Source organism: Ceratotherium simum, chromosome 25 (genome assembly GCF_057802395.1).
Source record: "Ceratotherium simum simum isolate JZ-2026a chromosome 25, ASM5780239v1, whole genome shotgun sequence".
Taxonomy (NCBI): Eukaryota; Metazoa; Chordata; class Mammalia; order Perissodactyla; family Rhinocerotidae; genus Ceratotherium; species Ceratotherium simum.
Window position 1 is genome coordinate 6,721,405 of NC_141924.1, and position 17,601 is coordinate 6,739,005.

The following is a 17,601-nucleotide window of genomic DNA, read 5'->3' on the forward strand; positions in this document are numbered from 1 at the left end:
GGGAACCAGTGAGGAGGCCACAATAGTCATCAGAGAGACAGAAGATGGTGGCCTGGACTGAGATGGGGACAGCACTGTGGAGAGGAGAGGAGGAGCGGAGACACAGTTTGAAGATAGAATCAAAGGACATGCTGATAGATGGGAAGTGGGGTGTGAGGAAAGGGGGAGGGGAGGACTGAGCAAGCCCCCAGATGGGCCAGCCAGTGGGGGCACAGGGGGTGGTTAGCAGGCTAACAGGGGAGACCAGGCGAGTGGTGACATCAGCCTGGACCAGGGTGGTGGCAGTGGGGACAGGAGGAGAGCTGCTGGGGGTGGAATCCACAGGCCCTGGGGACTGTTGGGAGGGGTGGGGGTAAGGCCCCCCAGGTGTTGATGGGGTGAGGGGTGCATGGGATGGAGCCTGGTGACAGTGACCTTGGTGGTATTCAGCACCCAGGACTCAGGTCTGGAGAGTCAAGGGCCAGGCCAGCCTTTGCCCTCCCTGAGCTCCAGTGCGCCGTGTACGTAAAACAGGCAGCTCATTTTAACCTCCCTGCGGGGCTCTGAGGAGTCCACAAGGTAAGAAGTCAAGCCCCCAGCACACAGTGGGTGTGCAGGAAATAGGGGGGACAATGGGGCGACTCATCTCGATGCTCCAGCAAGTTGGACTCAGAACAGAGCCCATCCCGGGCTCCTCTCGACAGGCCAGGCTGACCTCAGTGCACAGGGCCAGCGGCCCCCCGCCCCCCAAAACCCACACCCACTGCATCCTCCCACAGCACAAGCAGGCACGCTGGGGGCCAGGCCAGCGGAGGCAGGGACAGCCCACTCTTACCCAGTGGTGGCCCGTGGGTTATCAGGATGTCCACGCCTTCGGGAATGAGGTTCCACTTCTCGAGCAGCGCTTGGCCTCGTGGGAGGTTAAAGCCCCAGCCATAAAACCAGGGCTGCCTGTGGGAGAAGAGCAGGCGGTTCAGAGAGGGCTTGCCGAGAGCGTGGGGCAACCACAGGAAGAGGCAGCCGGCCAAACAGTCTTCAGGACCAGCTTGACACCTAGAAACTCAAATCAAGGGGAAGGTGTGGATTCATCTGGACTCAGCCAGAATACTGACCAGTTAGTGGGCTGTGGGGTTCACCGGCATTCTCTTCCCCTTTTCCTCTTGCTTAAGCATAGTTTCTGATTTTCTATGATGAACAAGTGTTATTTATGTAATTTTAAAAAGTGAAAGTTAAAAAAAATCAGCTTCTGCCAAAGACCTTTCTTGTTCCAAGTCCTTCTAAGGAAACCACAGAGAAGAACATTCTCGCCTGCCTCCACCCTGGAAAATGCTCCTCTGTCCTCCCTCGCACAGTTGGGGCAGGTGAAGCCCCAACCAAGAGAGAGTGGGTTCCAGGTGGAGGATGCTCATTCCTGCTTCCACCTGAAGCTCCCAGCCAGGGGCTCCGTAGGGCTCAATCCATCCCCTGCTCTAAGGGCAGGACCAGATGGACCCAGGACAATTAACAGAATCCCAACCTGTTGCCCACCATGGACCTAGACCCATCAATGCAAGTCATTCCCCTTGACTAGCTCAATGGTGAACACATAACCTAGATCCTTCCAGCTGGACGATATCACAGACACATTTCTTTCAATGATGTGAGAAGAGGATGCTGTCATCCCTGTGTATAAATAGTGAGCTTCTTGCCTTGGGAGCTGTCAGCAGCTATTAGGCTATCCCAAAGGGAGAAGGCTGGAGCACACTGGGCCAGTGTGGCTGGGCCCAGGGGAGCCAGCTGGATCAAATCGCACCAGACACCCACCATAGCTCTGCACTTCTCACTTCTATGGGCCAAGAGAAAGCTATTTGAATTGGATTTTCATTTGCAACAAAAGCATCCTGACTAAGAATCATCCCTTAGGCCTGGGATTATAAGATCCCACAAGAACACAGTCTTTTAGTGTTTACAAAGTCACCATCATCACCATCACCATCATCATCATCATCACTGTCATCACTATCACCATCGTCACCATTACCATCATTACCACCATCAGCATCACTATCATCATCATTACCATCACCATCATCATCATCCCCATCATCACCATCACCACCATCAGCATCACCATCATCACCACCACCATCATCATCACCACCATCATCACTACCATTACCATCATCAGTATCATCACTGTTGTGGGTCAAATTGTGTCCCCCTAAATATAAGTTGAAGTATTAACCACCAGTATCTGTGAATGTGACCTTATTTAGAAATAGGATTTTTGCAGATGTAATCAAGTTAAGATGAGGTCACACCAGATTACGGTGGGCCCCAATCCAATGACTGGTGTCCTTATAAGAGTGCCATGTAAAAACACAGAGACACAGACAGAGAGAAAAAGGTCACGTGACAAGGGACATAGAGACTGGAGTGAGGTGCCTACAAGCCATGGAATGCCAAGGATCGCCAGCAACCATCAGACGCTGGGAGAGAGGCATGGAACAGATTCTCCCTCAGATCCCTCAGAAAGAACCACCCTTGGTGACACCTTGATTTCAGACTTCCAGCCTCCAGAACTGAGGATAAATTCCTGTTGTTTTAAGCCACACGGTTTGCGGTAATTAGTTACGCAGCCCTGGGAAATGGATACAATCACCATCATCATCACCTCCCACCCACCACCAGGGACCTTCACCTACAGCAAGGCTGGGCAGACAGGTCTCTTTCTTTCCGTGTGATGGATGAAGAGACTGAGGACCAGGAAGTGGAACATAAAAACTGTCACCAGCATTTCTGGCTCATCTCCTTTTTTGCCAGGCACCTTCTAAGTACATTATAGGTATGGGTTTATCTAACTGTTACAAGAACCCTGTGAATTAAGGACTAGGATTATTCCCATTTTATAGATGAGGAAGCAGAGGCTTAGAGAGGTGAGCTGGCTCAGAGATTTGGGCCCAGGTGCACTGACTTCCAGGCGGGGCACCTCACTACCACTTGCCTGCAGGCACATACTAGACAAATCAGTGGTGGGGCTGGGCTTTCACCTTCAAAGCCTCTCACGTGCCATTAAAATCTCTCTTATGGCCCATGCACCCTTCCATGGGGAGGCTGACATCCCTGCATGTTGACCCAATGGCTCTACCCTGTTGGTAGCCATCCAATGCACCTCTTTGGAACCCTGGGTGTTCCACGGAACACCATTTGAAAAACCCGATTTAGTCCCACTATAGCAGGTTCTGGATAAGACTGAGGTTCAGCAAGGGGGAGGGAGGTACCCAGGGTCACACAGTGAATCAGTGGAGAAGTCATTTTCGAACTCAGATCTGACACTCTCTCCCCAGCCTTCGAGCCTACAGTGCTGTCTCCTGGAACATGGGCTGCGGAGAAGGAGGAGGGATGACCACACTGGTCACTCAAGATCAAGGTCCTTTTGCTATTTCAGACATGTGCAGGATCCCCCCCATTGCCAGCCTTGCTCACCCGTGACTCCTGCCCAGAATACTCCTTCCGTTCTCTCCTCCTGCCCACTCGGCCCTCACGCCACGTTTATCCTTCAAAGCTCCATCTGCTCCAATCTTCCTTCTCACCTTCAACGCCCAGCACCAGCCCAGGGGAGGGGCAGATAAACGTTTGTTTAATGAACGGTGGTGAGTGAGAGAGGCTGAATGAATGAATGAATTCGTTAACAGGATGTCAAACAGGATTTCTCCTCCTCTTGCCTTGGGATTGCAGCCAAAACTTCAAAGCTGAAAATGATCCCCCACATTCGAAAGAGAGCTTCCAGGTGCTGCCCAGAAAATCTTAATAACAGCAGGCAGAATGTGCCAGGCCACCGTCTCCTTAAGCCCCTACCAGCCTAAGTCTTGGCCTTGAGGAAGACTGGGCTCCTGCCTTGTACTTGTGGGGGATGTTCAATGCATTGCAGCTGCCATCATCATCTCCATCTCCATCACCATCAACACCATCACCATCACCACCACCATCATCACCATCACCACTATCATTATCACCACCATCACCACCATCATCACCACCACCATCATCATCATCACCCCATCACCATCACCACCACCATCACCATCATCCCCATCACCACCACCATCACCATCACCACCACCACCATCACCAGCATCATCCCCACATCATCACCATCACTATCACCATCACTATCATGAAACCCACCCATGGAGCCAGGATGAAAAACCTTTGGCCTAGGGCAGGGTTTTTCAAACTGCATTTTCATGGCTGCAACAGCATTTAAAAAAAAAATAAAAGAAAAAGAAAAAAAAAGAACAGAAAACATCAGAGTACATCATAGCAGGGGAGGGATATATATTTATAAAATATATATATTTACATTTAAACAGATACCCACACACGGGTGTACTGAGTCACAATGTGAACTGCTTTTCCTGCCACAGTTCCTGGTCAGAAATGGTCAAGAGCCCTGCTCTAGATGCCAGCCGAGGCCACTCACACCCTGACGTGCTGACCTCATGGCTCTGCAGTTTCCAAAGCCCTCGGACCCTGGGCATACTCAAAGCCCGGCTTTGGCTGAGCCGGGGTGGGGGGGTTTGCTGCAGGGAAGCCTGTAGCAGCCCTGCAGCTGCTCACACAGCCAAGCCCAGCGGTCCTCCCAGGAGCCCACAGCCCCGTCAGCCTACAGGGAAAGGAGCAACACGTCTCTGGCACTGCCTTCCAAACACAGGATCCATTTTTCAAAAATCTAATCAAATATTTACAAGACGGGATAAGGCCCCATCAGCATGGAGAGAAGGCGTCTGTTAGTTTCTGTGAGCCACAGCAAGGGGCGGCTTTTTGAAAGAGACACTTATATCAGAGACCCCACGACCCCCAGGAGCTAACCCACACAAGCCTCCACCTGCCCCGCCTTCCCCTCGCCCAGCACTAACAAGCCTTCCTCTGCTGGTGGTTTCCCTGGAGATACCCCTACCTGGTTCTTGGAAATACATCACCTCGAATCCTGGGAAGCTGGAGGCCACTCCGCCCCTGGGGATGCCCAGAGACATCGCTGGAGTCGGCTGGACACTGAAGGTGGTGGCATCAGACACCCTGGTTCTGCCCCTGGGCTGGTCACTTCACCCCTCCCAGGCTGTTTTCTCCCATGTAAAATGGGATAATGATGCCTATGCCCCCAGACTTTACCCCATGAGGTCAGAGGGGTCCCTCTTGCTCGATGTTGTATCCCACTGCCTGACACAGAGCTCCGGGAGGGAAAGGAGGAGGGAGAGCCTTTGAGAGGATTAAATTGTACCACCAGCGTGAAAACGCCTGTAAATACCCAGGAGCTCCATCAATGCGAGAAGGTGATGTTCTAGCTTTTATTGAAACTTGGCGGGGAGCAGGAAGAGGCAAGTCATGTAAGGAAACATCCAGAGGAGACCTTTCCCAGGACAGCCCGCCAGCCAGCGAGCGCCCTCTTCAGGTTGGGGGCCTTTCTCAAGGGCGGCCAGCCCCAGGCGGCCAGCGAGCAGGCAGGGCCCAGAGCAGTGGGAGAGATGGACTCTTCAGAGTGACCTCACTTCCCAGAGGCCTGTGACCTGCCCACAGGGCCTGGAAAACCCTCCGCCACTCCCCCTGGATGATGTCCATTCAGGTTTCTGCCATGCGAAGAGGGGATAGACAGATGGCAGCAGGCCTTCCTCAAGGCGAAGGCCGCCCTAGATGCTCCTACCATTCCGAGTTCAGTCACTTAACCCTCTCCTCGTCCAGCAAGGCTGCCTGGGGTCCCCAGCAGAGGATAAGGCAGGCAGGGGCTCGCAGGGCCTGTCACCCAAGCAGTCCGGATCCAGCCCACCTCCACTGCCCTCACTGCCCCACCCACCTGGGGGGCAGCTGTGGTCTGAGACCCACGAACGTCCAAGATGCGATACTGGGGTGGCTGCGAGAGGCATGGTCCCCGTCTCCAACGTGACCTGGCGCCTGACCCCACCTCACCACCCCGAGGGCCAGGAGCCCCGCCATCTGCCCACCGTCCAGGACACATCACAGACCCCGAGGAGGTCAGATGAATCAGAATTCCAACTGAGCCATGGGAAGCGGCTTTATGTCCTGAATTTCTGTCTTTCTGTTCTAAAGTAACCATTGGAATAATTTTCTTACAGAATGATAGTTGCCATGACAACCAGAGCAAATTTTCCTTTTCTGAAACAGATGTCTCATTTAGTTGAAAATTAGAATGTGAACAAACCCATGGGAAAAATTAATTCAAACTTCCACAGAGCGCTGAATACAGTGTAATCTCTCAGAGGTTAACCCCTTAACAGCTTGTTTGTGCACTTATGGTAACCTTCGAATCCCACCTAATTAAGCCCGCTTAGCCAATATAAGTGACCTCCTCGTGGCCAATCATTAAACGGTTTCCCCCTGAAGCGTGAATCCGGGTCCCTCCCGGCAGGCGGGAGGGGGAGATCCTTGTCTGCAGCAAACGGCTGAAGCAGAGCCCGCCCGGCTCTGGTTTCCCATCTCCCCAGGTAAGGCGCACAGCCCTTGGGCAGGGGGTGTACCCAAGGGTGCTTCAATTAGCCTGGGGTACAGCCACCCCATTTCCTGGGGACGCTGGAGTGTGGGGCAGAGGAGGCCTGGGGTGCCCCTGGGTGGGGTGGGCCCCGTGGTGCACCAAGGCCAGAGCAGGATGCCCAGAGAATGGAGGGCAGGGGGCTGGTTGGGCACCCTCTATAGGACACTGAGGGGACACCTGCACGGGCACAGCTCCAAAGGCTCTCCACGAGCCCCCAGTCCTCACACCTAACCCGGGAGGCAGCTGCCATTCCTGCCCCATTTTACAGATGCAGAAACTGAAGTGCAGAGACTTGCCAAGGGTCACCTGGTGACCAAGGGACACAGTCAGGGCTCAAACCCAGACAGCAGATTCGAGAGTCCGTGCTCTCTGCTTCCATCCCGGAATTATGAAAATAGCACCAGGAATCCTGCCTCATCTTCCTCAGCAAACCCCACTTCACCAGCCACTTTCACATCTTAGCTCAGGTCATTTTAGAGAAGAGGAAATGGTGGCACAGAAAAGTCAAGCGGTATGTCTGAGGGCACACAGGAGGCAAGAGGGACCTGGACCAGAGCTTCCCAGCTCCTGCATCCCGTGCCCAGTGGGCAGCTGACACTAAGAGGACCCTCCTGGGGTAGACAGGCCACAGGCTTCCCTCTTCAATGGCAACGGCCTGCCTCTGAGCAGTTCCCGAATGTCCCCTGCCAGGTCTCAGCCCAGCCTCTGGCCCTGCCAGGCCCCCTCTGAGCCTGGCTATACAGGGAAGACGCAGCCTGCGACTCTGGCTCCTGGTGTCCCGCCTCTCGTCTGGTCCCCGATGTGACTCCTCTACTCCAAAGCCTTCCATGGCTCCCCGTCGCCTCCAGGACGAGCCCAGACCTCATGGCCTGACTCCGCCCCAGGCCCCCTTTCAGACCGTCCTGCTGGGATTTCCTGTTGAATTCACCACCGGCCAAAACAATCCACCTTCTGTTTCCCCACAGCCCAGCCTTTCCCCATTTCCGAGTTTTCGCTCGTGGTGTTCCAGCTGTCTGAAATGCCCTTCCTGGGCTCTCTTCAGAATCCGTGACCAATTATTTGTTAAGGCCTGGCTCAAAGGCCACCTCTTCCAGGAAACTTCCCCTGATCACCTCCATCCCCCAAGCATAGGTGACCCTTCCTGCTCTGTGTGCCCTCATGCTGGCTCCTTCAGGGCAGGCGCAGGTCAAATCGTCCCTGAATCCCTCCTGCCCAACAGTCGGTTGAGCCTAGGCAGGCCTCAGGGAGGGTTTGCTCAAGGTGTGCATGAGTGAATGAATGAATGAATGATAGAATCAACCAACAAGTGCTCTACCTGGCAGGCAGGCAGGCGGGAAGAACTAAGCATTAGCCCTCTCCTGATGGGAGCCCTCCCCAGGGCCCCTGGCAGTCACGAAGCCCAAAGACCCCCAGCAAGAACAAGAACAAGAACAATACAGGAGCTCCCCATTCTCGCTCACCCTCCCATCACTTGCCCAGGTGGAATCATGTGCCCATTTCACAGATGAGGCCTCAGAGGTAAAGCCAGACCCAAGATGCTCCCACCCTCAGCTGCAACACAACTCCCCTCCCCTGGGGGCCCTCCCTGCCTCCCCAGGCAGCCCGTTCCCCAGGGCTGGGGTCTGGGGGACCCTGAGTGCTGGGCAGCCTCCCTCGGCCCCCGTGCAAGTCCGCTGCAGGAAGAAGGGAACAGCCTCTCACAGCGGACCTGTGTGGGCCTAGCATCCTCTCATTCCATGGGGAGAAAGCCGCGGTTCAGAGTGGGGCCGTGCCCTGTCCTCCCAGAAGCCTCCCTGAGCCCTCAGACCAGCCTGGCCAGGTCCATTCCCCACCCCCTCCAGGCCACACACTCGTCCTGACCCCTAACCCGTTTGTTCTGTCCACCCCCGCACCTCCCCTCCCACTTCCAGGGAGCTGGCCACGGCCTCCGCCCTCTCAGAGAGGACCGATGCTGAGGGCGTCTCAGGTGAGAAGCACACCTGGTCCTGGCCCCCAGTGCCTCCGGGGACATCCTGGCCTCCCAGGGAGGCTGTGCTCCCATTCTGCAGCAGGGCAAACCAAGGCTCAGAGGTCAGCGACGTGCCTGGGTTCCCCAAGTGACTGCACGCTGACCCCTCAGCCCACAGGCAGTCCCCACTCCCGATCCCGGGGATGTCCCACCGTATGAGCCTCCACAGCCCCCTGCTCAGCCCTCACGGAGAGACGTTTGCCTTGCCCCCTCTCTCTGCATCTCCCGGGCTGGGGGGCCGAGGGGGAGGCTGAGGGAGACGCCGCAGGAGCAGGGTACCAGGAGGAGCCGGCAGCACAGCCCGAGGACTGTCAATCACACACCTTGCCCAGCACACGCCACTTACAGCAAGTCGGCAGCAAGATAAGTGGCACAGAAGTGTGGGGTCCTTTGTCATTCCTAATTAATTTCCCCCCACCCTTCCGATGTGCGGAACCATTCATCTTTTGTTTCGCCGGGACTGCAGCGGGAAAAAGGCAGATGATTCGTTTCAAACATTAATCTCATGTAGACTAGCACGCATATATGAGTTGAGGGGCCTTCTATAGAGAAAACAACGTGAAATCGAGGAAGATAAGGATAGGAAAGGGGGACAGAAATCCTGTGTGTGTGTGAGAGAGAGAGAGGCTGTGTGAGCGAGTGTATGTGTGCAAGAGAGTGTGTATGAAAGAAGACTGAATGTGTGTGTGACAGAGTAGTGTGTGTGTGTGTTGTGTGGTGTGTGCCTGTGTATGTGTTTGGTGTGCATGTGAGTGTGTGCCTATGTGTGTGTAGTTGTGTGTGCATGTGTCTATTCATGTGTGGTGTACATGTGTAAGTCTGCATGTGTGTGTGTAGTGTGGGAGGTTGTGTGTGTGTGCATGTGTTGAGTGTGTGCCTGTGAGTCCGTGTGTGTGTTCGTGTCCGTGTGTAGTTGTGTGTGTGCACTTGTGAGCGTGCGTGTGTGCAGAGGCAGCCCAGCGTGGTGCCCGAGACTGTGAGGAATTTCTTCCCTACATCAGAATTCGCGGGTTGCCTGTCGCGTGTGGGGCTGACAACCGTAAGAATCCGGTGCAGGAAGAAGAACAGACGTGAGCAGCAACGGGACAGGTGGTGGTGGACACTGCGGGGTCCCTGGGGCACCCTCCTAACCTGGCGTGCGCCGGCTGGCTCCCAAGCCCCTTGTGTCACTGTCACAGGACCAAGGTGGCACCGAGGCTCGGGCGGGGTTCACGGTCGGTCCTAGAGGCCAGCTTCACGGCTTCCCTTGAGAAGACACAGGCCGTTCCTGCCTTGATTTGGGCTCGAGACAGGGGAAGGGAGGGAAATACACCAAGGTCCCTGTGACGCCCCGACCACTGGCTCCGTGTGCCTCACTCCCCACACCCCTGCATGGCCCTGCGGGAGGGGAGAGAGTACGAGCCTGATTTTACAGATGCAGGACCCAGAGCTCAGGGAGAACATGACACCCACGGGGCCAGGAATCTAGGACCCCGAGGGCCAGCCCTGTCTGGGTTCTGCAGCCCAACAGGGGCTGCCAGACGCTGGTGCCAGGGGCAGGCAGGGAAGCAGCAGCTGATGCGCTGGCCACACCCGGAGCTGCCGACGGAGTCCACCCACCGGGCTGGAAGCCGGCACTGCCCCCGCCTGGGGCTTAGGTCTTGGGCCGGTCGCTTGACCTCCCCAAGCCTCCCCTGACTGCTCTGTAAAACGGGCATGAAGACGACCCTGGCTCGCAGTGTTGCCAGGCAGATTAAATGCGACAGTTCTGCGGCAGCTCACGGAAGTTTGCTGAATGTGGGTCTCGGAGGTCTCAGGTAGTGAAGGGAAGGGAAAGCCTTTGCCTCTCTTGCCTGAACAAGCAGAGGAGGGCCACAGCCTCAGCTGAAACCACCTAGAAACTCGAGATAAGATGTAATAAATAGCTTTAGATGAGCAGGGACGTCCCGCCTCTGGACCAGGGAATGTGGGGCTTCACGGCCACGAGGCAACAACAGCAGAGACTCAGGTGGTTAAAGGGAAGGAGCTGACCTGTGACCCGCCCCTCCGTAAAGCTGGGCCCCCAGCGGGCTCTGGGGAGAGAGTGGACCAGAGAAGGCTGCCCGCTGACCACAGGGAGGGAGGATCCCTCTGCCAGAGAGGAAGATGCCCTGAACCTCTGACCAGGGTGGGTCCTCAGGCGGGGGAGCCCTAAGCCAAGAAACGGATGTAAAAGGTCCCTGGCTGCCCCTACCTAGCCAGACAGACACAAGAGACAGACACAACCCTCTCTGAGGGGCACCCCCAACCCGGGCTACACCCCCAAACTGGGCTACACCCCCACACCGGGCTGCCCAGGGCTCCCCCAGATAGACCTTCGCTGAACAGGAGCGTGTAATCCAAAATACAACACCCCAAACGCCTCAGAGAATTACTGGAGACACTAAAAAATAAATATTTTTCAAAAGATTAAAAAGATTTTCTTAAGAGAAAGAGCAAGGGATTCTGGGTCAGATGCTTAGAGCTGAGTCCCAGACCCGCCCATCCTCACGCAGAGCCAGGAGGAAGGATGGAGGGTCCAGGAGCGCAGCGGGTGGCGGTCCAGCTGGGCTCACGGGGCTTCCTGGAGCCAGGGTGGAACATGGCCATGGGGCAGGGTCCTCACGGCACAGCCATCCTCACCGCTGTCACCTCCAGCACCTGCTATGGCCGGGGACAGCTGGGGCAGCGGTGGCTGTCCCTATCTCGGGCCAGGCCGGGATCCTGTCTCGCTGGGCACTCCCTGCCCAGGACCTCGACCACAGTCTGGAGAGAGGCATGCGAGAGGCCAGGGAAAAGCCAGCGGCTCCTTATTTCATCCGCTATTCCTTTTTCTCTAAAAGATATATTTTATCAAATTAAACGAGAAGCATTTTAGCCCCTTTCTGTACTCAGATCTGTGTGGGGCCTCCATCCTGCCATCCTGGCCCGGCTCAGCTCTCAATTACTGTGGGACATTAAGCAAGTCACTTCTGGGGTCTCAGTCTCCCCAGCTCTACAGTGGGGACAAGCGTCTAGGCCTCACTGATCATTAGGAAGATTCGAGCAGCTAAAGTGGGGAGCCTCGGGGACAGCGGTGAAGACACTTACTATGACTATTGTCGCATCAACAAGCAGACCCTGAGCTCCTGCAGAGCACAGATTTAAAAGTCCCAGGCTTCTCAGTTCCTGCTCCCCCCCCCCACAACCCCCCGCCCAATGGCCTGCCGTGTGCACACAGGGAAGGGATGACAAGGACATCAAGGCTCATGCAGGAACCCTCCTCCAGCCACGTCCAGGGGCTGCCTAGACCCTGTCCCCACGCACCCACGGGCAGCGGTCGGGCAGCCACTGGCTGCCGCATGTAAGAACCCTGACCTCCCCATCCCCATCTGGGCAGGCGGGGCAGTACGCTGTAGAGGTCTGGGGCGGGGGGGTGACAGGGACCACCGTGTGTTACAAGTCTACCGTGTACCAAGCAATTTATGCACATGACCTCCTTGAATCTGAAGAATGGCCCCTACAACGGGACTCTCCCTACTGTCCTTTCACAGAAAGCCAAGATTCTGACCCAGAATCACACGGCTGGGACCTGCCCGCCAGGATGTGAGTTCGAGTCTGGGCTTGCACAGTCCTGGCGTCTGAAGAGAGCTGGTCCCTGAGGCCCCCAGCTCCCCGAGAGAGGTGCAGGGCACCCCTGCCGCGCCACAAGGCCCTGCCCTGCCCAGAGGCAGCCAGGCCTCCAAGGGAGCGGAGAATCAGGACAGGCGCCGAGACGCCCAGCAACGCCGGCAGCCACTTCTCAAAGTTGACTGTCTCAGCAGGTTGAGGTCCTCCTTTCAAAATACCAGAAGTAATCAGACCAGATGGACTAGCTGCATGCCAATTTCACTCCCTCCCTCACTCCTTTTTTTTTTTTTTTAAATCAAGGCCGTTTTCAGTTAAATGAGAACAAAAAATGCATCCAAAACCCATAAATGAATACGGTATGTATACGGAATTTTTTTTTAACACTTAGGATCTTGGAACAGCTGAGTTCTTCCTCTTCTGCTGCGGCTGGTTCCCACCCCTTTCTCTAAGCTGCTCTCAATGACTAGGCTGCACCTGAGGGGACAGAAATGGCTACCCTGAGCCCTGGAAAGTCACAGTGCCCTGGGAGGGTGGCCACACAAGCACACGGCCCTCCTGAGACTGTCGTCCCTTTCTTGATGGATAGACCGGGGGATGAGGTGACAGAGCCTCTGCTGGGAAGGGAGGGAACAGGATCCAGGGACGAGGGAAAGGGGGCCTGGCCTCCAGCCTGGAGTGAGGGGCAGCGGGGTAAGCCAGGAGGTGGCACGGTCCTGCCCTGCTTTAAAGAGACCAGCATGAGAAAGAGGAAGGAACCAGCGGGCAAAGAGGCTGGGGACAGGCCTGGGAGGAGGCCATAAGAAGACCAGGCCAGGCCTGAATTTTAACTGAGTCCCCACTGGCTGGCATATGGCCCATTCATCCATTCATTCGTTCAACAACTACTTATTATGATGGGCCAGACACCGTACTAGGCACTGGAGTGAGGGCCACAAAAAAGAGAAATTCAGGTCCCTGCTCCCAGGGAGCCTCAAATGTTCTAGTAGGAAAAAGAGCCATGAAAGAAACTGATTGCCAGAGGAATTAAGACAGTATGGTCCTGGCACTAAGTGGACTGAAGGGAACAGGAGAGAGGCCAGACCCACACCCCATGTGTAAGGGGAAGGGGGCAGTGCAGAGCAGCCAGGAAGGACAGAATTTCTATACTTGGTGCTGGGCCAAGTGGGGTCCATATGGAAATACCCCAAACAGGACCCCTACCTCACACCATCAACACAGCCACTGCCAGTGGATCCAACACCTAAACATAACAGGCAAAACAGCAAAGCTTCTGGAAGATAATATGGAAACCTCTTCATGACTCTGGGGAGGGAAGATTCCTTAAAAAGGACACAAAAGCACTTACCACAAGGAAAAACACAAATACATTTGACTTCACCAAAAGTAAAAACTCTGGTCAGCCGAAGGCACCACTCAGAGAGGGAAAAGGCAGGTCACAGAGGAGGAACGCCATGTCAAAAATTACAACTGACAAAGGCTCGATTCAGAATACATACAGAATCTCCGTGAATCAAGAAGAAAAAGACAGACAACCCAATTATTTTTTTAAATGGGCAAAGCCTTGAGCACTTCTCAAAACAAGAAATCCAAGTGGCTAATACGAGATTTGCAGCCTTACCAGTCATCAAGGGAAAGCAGAGGTAAACCACATGGGGACGCCAGCACAGCCCACTGGAACGGATCCAGTTCCAAAGTCCCACAATACCAAGTGTTGGCAAGGGAGTCAGGCAAGATACTACTGGTAGGGGGAAAATGGGCATACCCACTTTGAAAAACAGTTTAGCACTTCTAAGAACTATATAGTCTAGGGGCTGGCCCGGTGGCATAGCGGTCAAGGTCGCACTCTCTGCTTCAGCGGCCCAGGGTTCGCAGGTGCAGATCCTGGGCGCGGACCTACGCACCACTTATCAAGCCACGCTGTGGCAGTGTCCCATATAAAGTAGAGGAAGATGGGCACGGATGTTAGCTCACGGCCAATCTTCCTCAGCACAAAGAGGAGGATTGGCAACGGATGTTAACTAAGGGCTAATCTTCCTCACCAAAAAAAAAAAAAAAAAATTGTATAGTCTGGAACCTGACCACTCCATCCCTAGTGCATGTGTGTGAGTGTGTGCACACATTCAGGAGTATACACTATGTGCACTAAAAGACACGTACAGGAATGTTCGTAGCACTATTATTTATAACAGCCCCAAAGCAAGGGTGGTGAGATTTGGGTAGAATGGATAAATAAATGGTGGCATATTCACACAGTGAAATCCTACAGAGCAATGAGAAAAGAACCAATTACAACTGCATGTGACCACATGGACGAATCTTAAGATACAACACTGAGTGTGGAAGCAGACATGACACAACACACACTGTCTGAATCCATTTTTATGAAGTTCAAAAGCAGGCAGGACCAAACTCGCTCTGGATTAGGGTGGCCAGATGGAATACAGCATGCCCCGTGAAATGTGAGCTTCAGCTAAACCACTAATCATTGTTTTAGTATAAGTATGTCCCCAAGAGTGCATGAGACATACTCATATTAAAAATTCTCTCTCTGCGTCACCCACTCCTGCAGGATGGGGCTGGTAATGGTGTCCAGTCACAGTGGGGCGGCTGCAAGGACCGAACGAGAACACGCAAGCAAGCACGGGGCCCGGCCTGGGCAGAGGCGTGGTAAGCACAGGGTGTCCATAGTTACGGGCCCCCCAACACCCTCGTCCTGAGCTCCTGGATGGCAAGAGCCAGGTCTGATCCATTTCTGGGTCTCTAGAGCCCTACAGGGGGCCGGGCACATGATGGACCATTCAAACCAGTCAGAACCATTCAAATCTGGCCCACCAGTCTCGCAAGCAGAGCATCTCTTGGTGGTAGCACTTAGAAGAAAAGCCGAGGGCGGTATCCATGAGTTTGCTTTCTGCTTCTCCATCCTAGCTCGCTTTGGTGGGTCCTCAGTATCAAGGCCCACCTGGCCACACTGCTGCCCGCTCCACGTCTAGCACCAAAAGGACTTCCCCCAAGAGCGTGCTCGTGCACCCCTCTGCTTACAGGGGCTCACCAGCCGCAGGCAGAGGAACCGTGCCCTCTCAGGGGAGGGGCTGGGAGGACACCAGGCCCAACCGCAGTGGATCTCTGCTTGCACGCCCCTTGTGATGGGCAGCTCACCTCTCAGTACGGCCACGTTGCCTTTCCTCTGGGCTCCCGCCTGTGGGAAAGTCTTCCCACACTGAAGAGAACCTGCCTCTTGTCACTGCCTCTGTGTCCCTGCTCTGCCTCCTAGGGCTACACAGAACAGGTCTGTCCATGGCCCGGCTCAGTCCTGCCCACCTGCCTCAGATGCCACTGATATGAGGGCACTCAGGGCTGGTGGTTTAGTGGACCCCTGATGCCCGCCTGTGGGCGTAATTGTGCTTCTCAAGCTGGAGGGAACATCTCCTGTAGTCCGCGTGTCAGTCAGTATGTTAAGGGCAGGGGAAAAAGAAAAGGAAAACCCCAAACATCTGAATTTAATAATAACCACCATCAGCTTTGCCGTCGGTACCCTCCTAAGGAGATGCCATATGCCCAGGCAGCCGGCGCGGGGAGCTGAACCCACCCAGCCTGACCCTCAACAGACATGGGAGGCGCACAACCCCCCCCGTGCCAGGCAGAATCGGCAGCCGAGCCAGGAGGTTCTTCAGCCATGAATACCTTCCCAGGGGCTGGTTAATGCCACTGCCCCCCGTGTGGCTTCACCTGGGACACCACAGAGAGGACCCTCGCGGGACAGTGCCCCCTTGTGCAGACGGGAGACCGAGGCTCAGAGAGACGTGACCCACCAAGGTCAGACACAGAGTGAGAGGCAGGGCAGGGGGGACGACCCCAGTGTGTTTGGGCCCAGCCCTTGACTTAGAGCCAGCCCTGCACGTACGAGCACGTGTCCCTTCCAGCCTAGGGTGGCATGTGCCAGGTCCCCACAGGGTGATGACACAGGGCTACAGGCAGAGGAAGCTGCGACTCACTCAGAGCTGGGAACCCAGGGTGACTGCCACCACCATGGCAACAGCCACCATGGCCTGGCCTCTGGCCTCCACTCTCCCACTGAGACACAGCCAGGCCCTCGAGGCCACTCAGCCCCCAGAGTGCCCACACCCCCTCAAGCCTCATGGCCTTTGCCTGGGCTGTTCCCTCTGCCTGTCACACCCTTCCCCAGCCCCCGGGGCTGCTTGTGTCTCCTCAGCCTCTACCCTCCCAGGGGAAGCCTTCCCTGACCCCTGCTCCCAGGGCTTCTCCCCAACGGCTCTTACTGAATCAAGGAATTGACACCTGTCTCCCACGAGGATGCAAACTCTGAGAAGACAGGAGCTGCGTCTGTCTGGTTCACAGCATGTCCCAGGGTCCTGACAGGAGCCTGGCCCCAACAAATACCCGATGAATGAATTAACCAAGTAACAGGTGGCCCAGGACCCAACATCCTCCGGGGGCCTGTAAGCCTGTGTTCCTCGTAAGGCTATCTGCAGGACCGAAGAACACGTGCAGAGCCCGTTGTCCGCACCCGGCACACAGCAGGTGCTCATAAAAGGCCTGAAAGGCCTCCATCTTGGAGCAGACCAGAGTCCGGAGAACCAATCACTGTGTGGCCCTGGGCAAGCCACATCCTCGCCTGGGCCTCTACTTGCCCTTCTCTAGAATGGGGTAAGTGTAGGGCTTGCCCTGTCCTGGGGGCTACTGCGGTATCAGCTGGAATAGGGCTGCCCCCCTTCTGCCCTCCACCCCAGAAGCCCCCCAGTAACAACAACCACAACCAACCTCCAGAGCCTCGCTCTGGCCAGGCCTTCAACTGGACGGGCCCACCCAGACCTCACAACCCCCCTGAGGGGCAGACAGTATCATTTCCCCTATAAAGAGGGATCAGAGAGCCTAACGTACTTGACCGAAGTCACACAGCTCAGAAGTGGTGGCGCCCCGATTTGAACAGCCCTTCCCTCATCACCCAATCTCCCAGCCACTGCTGTTGCTGTGACTTCCGGGGGCCTGGTGGCAGGGACCCAGCTTCCCAGGTATGCAGGTCCCAGAGGGGAGGGCGGCAGCAGGAACTCAGGATGAATTCCATGGTCTACGGAAGTAGATGCAAGCAGCCGGCTCACACAGTGGGAAATTGAGTGAAACCTGCCCAGTAAATGAGCCCAGGTCTCGCCTCCCACCACCTGCTCCCAACCCCAGACGGGGGCCTGAGAGAAACCAGGGAGCTGCTGGATGCCAGCTCACGGCCTGCATCATGGAATGTAGACAGGGTGCCATTTAGCCATCAGCATTAAAGGCTATTAAACAACATCAGGCCCAAGAAGAGTCTGATGGGGCCTGGTGCATAACAGGGGCTCAGAAATGGGGGTCCTCCCCTGTCTCCTCTGCCTAAGGAATGTCCACACTTCTTCTGGCCCCAGTTCAAATACCCCCTCCAACAGGGAGCCCTCCTGGATCTCACCAAGCCCTCCTCAGGTCCCTTCTCTGT

General features: G+C 55.5%; 1 protein-coding gene across 1 annotated transcript in view; it reads right to left on the reverse strand.

The window, feature by feature from the left end:
* Positions 1-17,601, reverse strand: part of MPPED1 (metallophosphoesterase domain containing 1) — an 80,375-nt gene that overhangs the window by 8,605 nt on the left and 54,169 nt on the right. The window contains exon 5 of the mRNA XM_087448780.1: positions 815-930. Within this exon, the coding sequence (XP_087304906.1) occupies positions 815-930 (116 nt within the window). The remainder of the gene's footprint in view (positions 1-814; positions 931-17,601) is intronic.